The sequence below is a fragment of the Pseudophryne corroboree genome, chromosome 4 (genome assembly GCF_028390025.1).
Source record: "Pseudophryne corroboree isolate aPseCor3 chromosome 4, aPseCor3.hap2, whole genome shotgun sequence".
NCBI lineage: Eukaryota > Metazoa > Chordata > Amphibia > Anura > Myobatrachidae > Pseudophryne > Pseudophryne corroboree.
The window spans coordinates 491082834-491095495 of record NC_086447.1 but is presented as its reverse complement, the minus strand read 5'-3'; the positions used below and the strand labels follow the sequence as shown (position 1 = coordinate 491095495).

Sequence of the window (12662 nt, the reverse complement as noted above, 5' to 3'; positions counted from 1 at the left end):
AAAGATGTTTTGGGGTGCTGAAGTCACGTTTTCGGTGTCTGGATAAATCTGGTGGCCTTTTGTTGTATAGTCCCTCAAAGGTGACTCGGATTGTGTTCTGCTGCTGTTTTCTCCATAATCTGTGTTTAAGTCAACATCTGGCACATGGTGAGGGAGAAAGCAGTCAGCAAGCAGAGGAGTTAGATACATCTGGTGACAGTGTGAGTACAATTGTAGGGAGGCAGGTACGTCAAGAAGTGATCCTGCGATATTTTACAGGTAAGTTTTATTATGCTGTAATTATCCTTCACTAAACACTTTGCTCTACTTTCTATTGTGTGTTCTGTTACTTACTGTTTGTTGTTTATAGTGGTGTGTCCATTGTGCTTAGTTGATGCTAACAAAACATTTACAGTCATTACCCTTGAAAAACATAACTACATACATACAGACCAGCTTAAAAAATTTTGGAGACGGACACAGGAATGTTTTTTTTTAACAAATTTTTGTATTTATTTGCACAAAAAGATTGGTGTTATTTTTTTCGCTTGTGTGTGCTGGGTGCTGGCTCACTGGCACGTGCTCTTGAGGAACGCCGGACAGGGGAGGTTACTGGCGTTTGAACAGGGGTCGTGGTCCCCGAGCTGGAGGTAACTTGCTGAGCTCCCATCATAGCAATATTGCTGCTCAAATTATTTAAACTGGCAATCAGCTGAGTGTTTGTAGCAGTGTGGCTGGCTACAATCCTGGATAAGGCCTCATTCACCACTTGATTGTGTTGAATGATCTGAACGAGTGCCTGCTGATGTCGCTGTTGCTCATCTATAATGCGGGATAAATGTGCATTCATTTGGCTGTTTTCAGCCCTAATTTGCTCCATTGAGGTAGCCATTCTCCCTACTTGTACTATCAGTCTGCCCGAGTTGCGACTAATACGCGGTAGATGATGGGGCAGACTGGCAAGGTGTTGTGTATGTTGGGTCAGGGTGGCATTGCTTTGGGCCTGTTGGCTTGTCCAACTGGCCCAAAAATCGCCAGGAATTTGGCTTGGGGGCGGAGCTTGTGCCAGTTGGGGACGGATGGATGGTTGGGGTATATCCTGCAACTGTATTGGCATGCTTGGATCAACAGCTGTAAGTTGCAGTGTGAAGGATGGCTCTTGTTCTGGTCCCTGCTGGTCCTCGGCGGACATCAAGTTGTGCTCTGTATGGGGTAGGCAACATGCAATGTTGTAATTTTTTTTAATTTGGCCTGGCTAATGCAACACATTAATACATTCCTAATACTACATTTTTGCATTATTAGCACTTGTTTTTCTCAACGTTAACAATTTATAATTTTTATATTTTAAAAACCAACACAGGCGCAAACATTGCCAAATTTGCATATTCCTCACTTAACTAACTTCCCTCCACACCATTACACTGTTAGATTCCCTCCCCTCACCACGATATAGACTACTTACCTGTATAGTCCAGAGGAGCGGAGCAAATAAGCCATCTACATACTGGACAGGGGCGATGTGTGAACACTCTAATGGTTTTTTTATTTCGGTCCAACATTTAATTTTATTCATATTTTTTTAAAAATGTGAACGTGTGTGTGCTTAATGTATCCTCAAATCTGTTGTTTTCATACAAATAGGTTGTCTAGACCATCCACTAAGACCTTATCTAATTTTATTAAAGCACCTTGAGCAATTGAAGACGTTACATCACATTGATTGTTGAGGAAAACATGTAAACTCCAAACCAACTAACAACATCTTAAGTGTACTGTGTATATTATTGCTTATGTGTTTAATTTATGTTTTTACTCACCAGATAACTGAGGTGATCTGGCCTCATCACTCTGCGAACTCGACAATAGTGCCAGTGGTGGCTGGGGTGACACTGCCGAAAGTCTTCGCCTGGGTGGGGATGATGGAGGTGCGGAATCAGAGCCAAGACGCCGTGTCTTAGTTGGCCTCCTGGGTAAGTGGCCCAAGCCCTGTGATGGGCGGCTTACAGGAGGTCGGCTTCCAGAAGCAGAACCTAGGTGCAAAATTTAAACTTAATATTTTGTACTTCTATGTGTTTTCAGAATATGTGACTACAGTGAAGACTTACCTGGAATACCGGCATCATCCTGACTTGTGTGAGGCCTGTCTGGGCGGCTGGTCTGTGTGACTGTGGAAAAAGTGACCCCAACATTATTACCATGTTTTTGGAAAAATGACCCACTGAAAACCATTAATGTACTGTAAGCATCTATATGGTTTTGTTTAAAACAAATTTTTAAGCTTAAGAGCTTCTACATTCATGATTTTGAGTTGAATATCAAAATGTACTTGATGTGGCACACAATAAATTTATTTAAAATAAGTTTTTGGTCTCAGATATTGCAGAGATTGAGTACTTGCAAATATTTTTAAAATGTAATGTTTTAAAAATTTCCCCGCTTTTCTGTTTGTTAAAAAAACAAAAACCTTTTGTGGATTTTAAACAAACACACATGTTCAAGCATTATCGCCAAAAATTGCAACAAAAAAAGAAAAAAAAAACATTCAAAACACAAACACACCTTAAGGGAGCATAGGCATGCAATCTGTTTTGTGAGAAAAAAATCATCCTTTAAACTTTAAAAATGAAATCAACTAAATTTTACAGACATTTTAAGAACAATATTACAAAACAAACTTACCATCCTGCGTGGGTCGGTCCGAATCCCGGACATGAGTAGCAGACACCACTTCGCCAGGAATCAATGCCCGCACAGGCTCCTCCCAGTCCCGATAGCTTACACGTAAAGGTGGCCCACCTCCGGTTCTCCGTGCAGATTTGGACTCTTTGGCCATCTTGGCCTTGACACGCCGCTTAATATCATAGAAACGCTTGCGGCACGTGTCCTCTGTCCGCCTCACCACACCCTCACTATTCACAGCAAGTATGACTTGCCCCCACAGGGCAGACTTCCTGCGGGAGGACACCCTGGCAGCATCCTGACCAAACAATTGGCGATGGTGCTTCATCAGCTCACGCACCAACGCCATGTTTTCAGCATAGCTGAACTTTATATTCCTGCCAGTCTTGGTAGTGGTGCGTGGCTGCGGTGCCACAACACCATCACTATCACTGGAAAATCCAGCAACAGGCACCCCCTCCTCCTCCTCCTCACTAACCTCCTCCCTCTCACTACCCCCCTCCACCTCACTACCAGCCTCCACCTCACTACCAGCCTCCACCTCACTACCAGCCTCCACCTCACTAACCTCCGCCACCACACTGACCTCTGAGTCGGACATGACAAACAACATAAAACACACAAAAATGAAAACACAAAACACACTCCTCCACTACTCCTACTACACACCACACAGCCAACACACACGCTCACTCACTCACAAACAATGACAAAAGACTGAAAAAAAAAAACAAGGACAAAAAAGTTTACAAACTGGGAAAAAACAATACTACAAAGATCACAAGACTACTAACACACACAGTACAGCACTCAACAATCACCAAACTCCTCTCCAAATCCACCAAAAACTCCACCAAACTCACCAACTCCAAATACACCTTCCTCTCTCCTCTCCACTAGCTAAACCCACGAGGTGCGGAGTGTTTGGGGCGTTTTTATAGTAACATGCACAGACACTCCTCCTTCACGAATACAACCAATCACGGCCGCGTGACGTAAACGAAACTTAGGAGTAAAAACGCGGCCGCAAATTCCAAATCACTGCCGTAACAGACTTGTGACGCAGTCGTAAAAAAAACGCAACAACGCGGCCGCAAAATAGCAAACGCGGCCGCATTCAGCAGCAAAAAAACACGAATGACATCGACATCGGAAGATACGGAAAATACGAATACGACTGCTTAGTAAATGAGTCGTAATCAATTCAAAAAGTTGCAGATTTACACTGTCGATGTCAGTCGTGATTGAACTTGAACATGATTCTGAAAAATACGAATCTTAGTAAATATACCCCACTATTTGTTGTTTCTTCTCTTTTACATATCACTGTGATATTACTGGTCTAATGACTGAAGATTTCCGCTTGAGATAAGTGCTTGTTTCAACTTTTTTAATATCACTAACTCACTAAACCTCACTCTATGGGGTAAATTTACTAAGATTCGTATTAGTACCGATTTGGTGTGAGAATCATCACGAATGACATCGAAAGTGTATTTGTGCAACTTTTTGAATTTGTTACGACTCATTTACTAAGCTTTCGTATTTGTATTTTTTCTGTTTTCCGATGTCGATGTCATTCGTGCTTTTTGAAGGTATAATGCGGCCGATTTTGTTGTTTGTCGGCCGTGTTCTGTGGTTTTGTTACGAATGTGCGTCACATTTCGGTTAACGCAGTGTTTGTCCGTTCAATGGCGCGTTTTTTTCCTAAGTTTCGTTTTTGTCACTCGTCCGTGATTGGTTGGATTCGTGATGGAGGAGTGTCTGTGCACATTACTATAAAAACGCCCCAAACCGGCCGCACCTCGTGGGTTTAGCTAGTGGTGAGGAGAGAGGAAGGTGTATTTGGAGTTGGTGAGTTTTGTGGAGTTTGTGGAGGTTTTGAGGCGGAGTTTTGTGATTGTTGAGTGCTGTACTGTGTGTGTAAGTAGTCTTGTTATACTTGTTGTGGTGTTATTTAAAAGTCTGTCTATTTTTTTGTATTTTGTTTTTTAGTTAAGTCTATTGTCACTGTTTGTGAGTGAGTGAGTGTGTGTGTGTGGTGTGTAGTGGTAGTGGAGGAGTGTGTTATTTGTTTTTTTTCTCTGTGTTTTTTGTGGTTTGTTCTGATTATGTCACAGTCAGAGGTGAGTGTGGTGGAGGAGGTGAGTGAGAGGGAGAAGGTGAGTGAGGTGGAGGAGGTGAGTGAGAGGGAGGAGGTGAGTGAGGTGGAGGAGGTGAGTGAGAGGGAGGAGGTTAGTGAGGAGGAGGGGGAGGTTGCGGCTGCGTTTTCAAGTGATAGTGATGGTGTTGTGGCTCCGCAGCCACGCACCACTACAAAGACGGTGTTATGAGCCACGGCTGTGGCTCATTCCTGTTTTGCAGTTTTGTTCTGTATTTCATGTTATACTTCTGTTTATGTTCCCCGTGGGTGTCATAGGGTGCTCGGAGCTCACCCTTAAGGAGGGGATACTGTTATGAACCACAGGTAGTGGTTCATTCCTATTTTATGTTTATAAAGTTGTCTTGCATGCCAGGATTTCCTGTTGCTCTGTTTTAGAATACTCTTGTCTGCTGCCGCTGGTGAGTCTGTGTAATTGCAGCTTGTTCCCTTGTGTTCAGCCTCACCTGGCTGCTAATTGCATCTGGTCAGTTTGGAATCTTGCAACAAGGCAGCTGCATGGGATTATTAATTAGGCCTCTCTGTTATATGCTGGCTGTTTGCAATTCACAGATGCTGGTGATATTCCTGGGTTTTCAGTCTGCTTGAGTTCTGAGCTTGGTTCCTGCTAGTTCCTGAGCTTCCTGTGTCGATTCCTGTGTCAGTCCCTGTGTCGATTCCTATGTCTGATCCCGTGTCCTGCCGTGAGGCGTTCCTGTCCTGAGGTCCAGTACCTTTGCCTGTGCAAGTTTCTGGCTTCTTGGTGTCCACCGGTCTGTCGTTTGGGATTCTGCCTGTCCTCCAGTTCTGAGAGTCTGTGTCAGCAGCATTGGGAGTTCCTGTCCGTTTGCCAGTATTCGTACCGGTTCCGTGAGTAGCGGCACGGCCGCGTCCGTTGGCTTAGGCCGCTGTATTCCCTTATCATTTCTGTCACTGGTGTTTTGCAGAGGGTTCTGCTTATGCTGTCACCGCCGGTACACAAAAGTATTGTCGGCGTGTGGTCAGCATTTCCTTTGTTGTTCTTTTCCTTTGGCGGCAAGCCGCACATACTTTGGCTTTAGGTTTGTTAGTAGCCCCTGGCCTTGTTGTTTAGTCAGAGGGCCCCTTGTTATCACCCTGTCTCGGTTCACTCTTTGTCTCTCATTAAGACCTGAGGGGGCATCGAAGTTGGGCAGACGTAATCCGCCCTTCAAACGCGGCTGCCATGGGCTCAAGCAACCATAGTCTCGCAAGAGTGTACTGACAGCACGGGTGAGACAACGGAGATAGGGCGCCAGGGGCTATTCCCTTTCCATTCCCCTTTCCCAGCATTCCGTCCTGGTGCTCTGGACTCGCTTCATAACATCTCCCTTGTTCTGAGCACCAGGAACCTAACATTATCACCAGCCATACCACAAAAAAGAAATAAAACTTTTTTTTCTTTTTTGGCCCAGTCCAGTGTCTAGTCTAGAATCCAGTCCGGTGTTAGAATCCAGTCCGGTGTTAGAATCCAGTCCGGTGTTAGAATCCAGTCCGGTGTTAGAATCCAGTCCGGTGTTAGAATCCAGTCTTGTCTAGAATCCAGTCTTGTCTAGAATCCAGTCTTGTCTAGAATCCAGTCTTCTCTAGAATCCAGTCCGGTGTTTAGAATCCAGTCCGGTGTTTAGAATCCAGTCCGCGGTGTTTAGAATCCAGTCCGGTGTTTAGAATCCAGTCCGCGGTGTTTAGAATCCAGTCCGTGGTGTTTAGAATCCAGTCCGGTGTTTAGAATCCAGTCCGGTGTTTAGAATCCAGTCCGCGGTGTTTAGAATCCAGTCCGCGGTGTTTAGAATCCAGTCCGCGGTGTTTAGAATCCAGTCCGCGGTGTTTAGAATCCAGTCCGCGGTGTTTAGAATCCAGTCCGGTGTTTAAAAAAAAAAAAAAAGTCTTGTTTTGTTTAGCAAAATTTAGTCTTGCCTTGCCTTGCCTTGTCTTGTCCTGTCTAGTTTTAAATCCTCCTATGTCTACTATGCAAGCCCTGCAGGCATCTCTCGCAGCCCTGAACTCTGTATTCAGTGCTTTGAGACCAGAGCGACTAGAAGTTTTGCAGCAATCCCTAAAGCAACTGCAAAACCTTCTGACTGAAATCTTGCTCATTTTGCCAGAAGTCGTTGAGAGTACATCTATCTCTAAAGAGACTCTTGTTCACAGTATGGTGACAAGAGAATCCTCTGGTTTAATTGAAGAGAAAAGGTTTAAAAGTTTTCTGCGGCCCAGGCTCTCAGAAGAGGAGCGTCTGCGTCGCAGAAACTTAAACTTATGCCTATATTGTGGGGGTTTAGGCCACTATCTGCAGACCTGTGAGTTGCGCAAGCCAAAGTGTGGTGACGAGTCTTGCCCTCTGGCCAAGTTGAGTCAGGATACAAGACCTACTCCTGTCTCTACTGTGGCAGAGGTACTTGTCACACAACCCACACTAAAAAGCTCTCTGTCCTATAATTGGGGTCCTTGGGCAAGGGAGCCCCATTATAGATTCAGGAATCAAAAAATAATGTTTTTCTCCTCTCTTGAGGTTCCTGTGGAAGTGGAGTTGCAAGCCCCTGGAGTGGTGCCCGTAGCCCAGGGTCCTGGAGTGGTGCCCGTAGCCCAGGGTCCTGGAGTGGTGCCCGTAGCCCAGGGTCCTGGAGTGGTGCCCGTAGCCCAGGGTCCTGGAGTGGTGCCCGATGCTCAGGTTCTTGGTGCGGTACCCGATGCCCAGGTTCTTGGTGCGGTACCCGATGCCCAGAGTGCTGGAGCGGTACCCGATGCCCAGAGTGCTGGAGCGGTACCCGATGCCCAGAGTGCTGGAGCGGTACCCGATGCCCAGAGTGCTGGAGCGGTACCCGATGCCCAGAGTGCTGGAGCGGTACCCGATGCCCTAGCTTATAGAGGGACATCAAATATTATAGTTCAGGTGTCCATACCGGAAGGGGTCTCAGAAGCTGTCACCCCGGGTAGGGACTTGAAAAGCGCAACCTAAGAAAGGGTCTCTAAAACCATAGTTCTTGAAGGGAACTCGAGAAGCAAAACCCCAGAAGGGATCTTTGAAGTAATATCCCCAAGTGGGGTCTCGAGAGACGCAGCCCCAAAGAAGGGTCTAGAAGTCGCTTCCCCAGGAAAGAACTTAAGAAGCATAGCATTAGTGGAGGATCTGAACGTTATTGCTTCAGCAAAAGTCCCGGAAGTCATAGTCCCGGGAGAACTTTCGATAATTATCGACTCAGAGAGGGAGGCCGATGGCCCGATCCCAGTCAGGGAGGCCAACGGCCCGGTCCCAGTAAAAGAATCCGAGGTGCTGGCCCCAGCGGGGTTCCCGGAGGCCACTGCCCCAGCGGGGTTCCCGGAGGCCACTGCCCCAGCGGGGTTCCCGGAGGCCACTGCCCCAGCGGGGTTCCCGGAGGCCACTGCCCCAGCAGGGTTCCCGGAGGCCACTGCCCCGGCGGGGTTCCCGGAAGTCTCTGCCCCGGGTGGGGTTCAGAAAGTCACTGCCCCGGGTGGGGTTCAGAAAGTCACTGCCCCGGGTGGGGTTCAGAGAGTCTCAGCCTCGAGTAAGGTCAATAGTGACCAGGTCCTAGCAAAGCACTCCAGTCAGTCAGATGAGAAGGAAACAGATCCTGACTCTGATATCTCAACATCCATAATCTTTGATGGGGACTTAGCCCAATTTTTGACACTTTACAAACACTATTACATTATTATGTTGTCTAGACCATTTCTGGGCATCACTTCAGAGAACATTGTGCTTTATCTGATTTATTCTTTTAGAGGAGAGCCTTTTGAGTGGGCGACCAGCCTAATGAAAGCTGAAGATCCCATTCTTCAGGATCCCCTAGCATTCAGTGATGCAATTATTAAAATATATGGTTCCAAAGAAATTGGTTCAGGTTCCTCTAGGTCACCCGTCTTATATACTGAGAGACCACCAAATACTGTAAACTCAGCACAAGAGTCTCAGCCCGTTGTTTTGACTGCAGGATGTGCTTTTCTGACTTCTTCTTCTAATAATAGTACTTTACCAGAAAGTTCAGCTCCCAAGGGTAAGAGACCTGTCTCTGATTTGAACGCAGCCTTGCTGGGTGGTACCATCAGTTCAGACAATGTGTGGGGAATTACCTTGGTCAGACCTAAAGAGCTTTGTAAAAAGAAGAAGAAAAAGAAATAATTTTTGACTCTTGCCTTGATAAAAAAAAAGAGGTTTTTTTGTTTTTTTCCCCTTGTCTTGTGTCCAGTGGCCACCATCAAGGGGAGGGCACTGTTACAAGTTGTTGCTACAGCTTGTTTTTGTTTTCTTGTCTGTTAGACCAGTGTGTCAGGTTTTTTTTTTGTATCCCTTGTTCTGGATAGTCTGAATTTTGGGGTCTTTTGACCCCTCCTCAAGGGGGGGGTAATGTTATGAGCCACGGCTGTGGCTCATTCCTGTTTTGCAGTTTTGTTCTGTATTTCATGTTATACTTCTGTTTATGTTCCCCGTGGGTGTCATAGGGTGCTCGGAGCTCACCCTTAAGGAGGGGATACTGTTATGAACCACAGGTAGTGGTTCATTCCTATTTTATGTTTATAAAGTTGTCTTGCATGCCAGGATTTCCTGTTGCTCTGTTTTAGAATACTCTTGTCTGCTGCCGCTGGTGAGTCTGTGTAATTGCAGCTTGTTCCCTTGTGTTCAGCCTCACCTGGCTGCTAATTGCATCTGGTCAGTTTGGAATCTTGCAACAAGGCAGCTGCATGGGATTATTAATTAGGCCTCTCTGTTATATGCTGGCTGTTTGCAATTCACAGATGCTGGTGATATTCCTGGGTTTTCAGTCTGCTTGAGTTCTGAGCTTGGTTCCTGCTAGTTCCTGAGCTTCCTGTGTCGATTCCTGTGTCAGTCCCTGTGTCGATTCCTATGTCTGATCCCGTGTCCTGCCGTGAGGCGTTCCTGTCCTGAGGTCCAGTACCTTTGCCTGTGCAAGTTTCTGGCTTCTTGGTGTCCACCGGTCTGTCGTTTGGGATTCTGCCTGTCCTCCAGTTCTGAGAGTCTGTGTCAGCAGCATTGGGAGTTCCTGTCCGTTTGCCAGTATTCGTACCGGTTCCGTGAGTAGCGGCACGGCCGCGTCCGTTGGCTTAGGCCGCTGTATTCCCTTATCATTTCTGTCACTGGTGTTTTGCAGAGGGTTCTGCTTATGCTGTCACCGCCGGTACACAAGTATTGTCGGCGTGTGGTCAGCATTTCCTTTGTTGTTCTTTTCCTTTGGCGGCAAGCCGCACATACTTTGGCTTTAGGTTTGTTAGTAGCCCCTGGCCTTGTTGTTTAGTCAGAGGGCCCCTTGTTATCACCCTGTCTCGGTTCACTCTTTGTCTCTCATTAAGACCTGAGGGGGCATCGAAGTTGGGCAGACGTAATCCGCCCTTCAAACGCGGCTGCCATGGGCTCAAGCAACCATAGTCTCGCAAGAGTGTACTGACAGCACGGGTGAGACAACGGAGATAGGGCGCCAGGGGCTATTCCCTTTCCATTCCCCTTTCCCAGCATTCCGTCCTGGTGCTCTGGACTCGCTTCATAACATCTCCCTTGTTCTGAGCACCAGGAACCTAACAGACGGGCCGCAATGTTAAGTTTAGTTACTCAGAAAACATGGCTCTGGTGCGGGAGCTGATGAGGCATCATCGCCAGTTGTTTGGGTCTGATGCAGCAAAGGTGTCGACCCGCAGGAAGACTGTCCTATGGGGGAAGGTTGTTGCTGCTGTGAACAGTGAGGGTGTGGTGAGGCGGACCGAGGACACCTGTAGGAAACGCTTCTATGACATCAAGCGCCGTGTGAAGGCAAAGATGGCTAAGGAGGCAAAATCTGCCCGTCAAACCGGGGGTGGACACCCCTTCCGAGCGTCTTATAAAGATTGGGAGGAGCCAATGCGTTCGCTGATTCCGCCAGAGGTGGTTTCTGCCCTTCATGTCCGTGATGCGGACCGCCCAAGGGCGGATGGTGAGTTTTTTATATTTATGACTTGATTTGTAACATCTGTGCTTTGTCCTTAGTTTTTTTTTATTTTTTGTGTTGCACCCCAAATGGGTTGGTGATGTAGTGCAGGCCAGGCCACCCTGTGGTTCTCCAGCTGTTGTCAAACTACAAGTCCCATCATGCCTTACCACATTTTTATACTTAGTGAATGACAAATGTGTTGGTGGGCATGCTGGGATGTGTAGTTGCACTACATCTGGAGAGACACAGGTTGTGCCGGGATGGTGTATTGTGTGTCTTAATTATGTTTATTTTGCCATTATGTATTGTGATTGTTTCTTCTTGTGTTGGTCATTTTCTGCTGTCTGCTTTACAAAGTAAATGTTATTTTGAGTTTATTAATGAAGTGTGATGACTGTTTTTTTTATTTTATTTTTTATTTTGCCCAGGATATATTTTTTTTGGGTGTTGTTTTGGTATTTTATTTGTTTTGTTGTTTTTTTAAGACATGCATTTTTTATTATTTTTTGGTGCAGATATTTGTGTTTTTTTTAATTTTTTTTTGTGTTTAAAAATTTAAAAAGAGCATGCAATATTGTGGCTTGGTAAAGCAACGACGTATGTGTTTTAAGTAGTATAATATTGCTCATTATTATAATTTCTGTATGTTTTTTTAATAAAATAATTTAATACATTGAAAGTATACACAGCCAATGTAGTCATGCATGCAAGGCTAAGCATCGCTTACTTTAAGTCACAGCAGCTAACACATATGTTTTAAAACAAAAAAAATGAAAAAAATACACTTAACAACCAAAGAGTATGTTCATATCGACATTCTTCTTCTTTCTACAGTACTCCAGAGAAGCAGCACATCCAGGCCACAGCCAACCCTGCCTAGAGCTGATGATGGTGGGAATGCTGGTAAGATTTTACTGTACCCACATCTTCGACAAACACATTTTACATATGAAATCTAATGAGGATACTATCACACAGGTTCTTCGTCTGTTCCGCGTCCACTAAGGCGCACATCACAGGGCAGCATTACTGTGGCTACAAGGCCACCCAAGAGGCCCCGTGTTCAGGCTTCTGCTCCTGCTCCTGCACCAGCATCACCCCCCCGAAAGCACATCTCTGCAGTGGCTGCCGTGCCACCACTGGCACTTTTGTCGAGCCCCCAAAGTGATAATCCGCAATCCCCACAGTTGTCTGGTGAGTAATGTTTTATGTAATTGAAATTAATTTTAAAAAACCAGTGTAGTTGATTTAATAACCAGGTGAAGGCATAAGGAAGTGAAAACCCACTGTTATGTACAAGATGATAAAGGCAGCAGTACAAAATTTTGAAAAAATGTGATTGCACATTTTGGAGATGCTTGCCTTGTGCCTTTAGCACCTTGCACATATCACAGGTTTATCACTTACTTATGCCTTCTCCAGGCTTATACATCTGCACCACTGTTAGTACTGTAAATTCTAATGAAAAAATGACCACTCAAACTTGCTTTAATAATCTACTGCAAGCAGATGCTGTTAGCGTAATGTTATGATGTTATTTGCAAAATTAGAGGATGTCCATATACACACATTTCGTATTAAATTTATGCCCAACAAAACTGAAAACCACAAAATTTGAAATTTAAATACATTACAAAACATGTTCCTAAAATCCACTTCTAAACATAGGGCACATTATTAAATAAATTAACATTGTTAATGTGTACATTTTATACCACTATATTATTAAACATTTAAAAAACACCACTGACTGCCATAACCAATGTCTGATTGTACTGTTGAACACATTTTTTAAATTTTGTGTGTTGGTCCAAAGGAACCTTCCGAATCCAAATAACAATGTAGTAGTTCAAATTGGTAAGAGTACATGGAGTGTATACAGTAACTATGACTCTGAATCCTAC

General features: G+C 45.2%; 1 protein-coding gene across 1 annotated transcript in view; it reads right to left on the bottom strand.

Moving 5' to 3' along the window:
- Nucleotides 1-499: 499 nt before the first annotated feature.
- The window catches only part of LOC134909825 (uncharacterized), a 34833-nt gene continuing 22670 nt past the window's right edge, over nt 500-12662 (bottom strand). The window contains exons 2-4 of the mRNA XM_063917127.1: nt 2088-2147; nt 1800-2012; nt 500-1182 (exon numbers count right to left, since the gene is read on the bottom strand). Coding sequence (XP_063773197.1) covers nt 515-1171 — 657 coding nt within the window. The 5' untranslated portion in view covers nt 1172-1182; nt 1800-2012; nt 2088-2147 and the 3' untranslated portion in view covers nt 500-514. The remainder of the gene's footprint in view (nt 1183-1799; nt 2013-2087; nt 2148-12662) is intronic.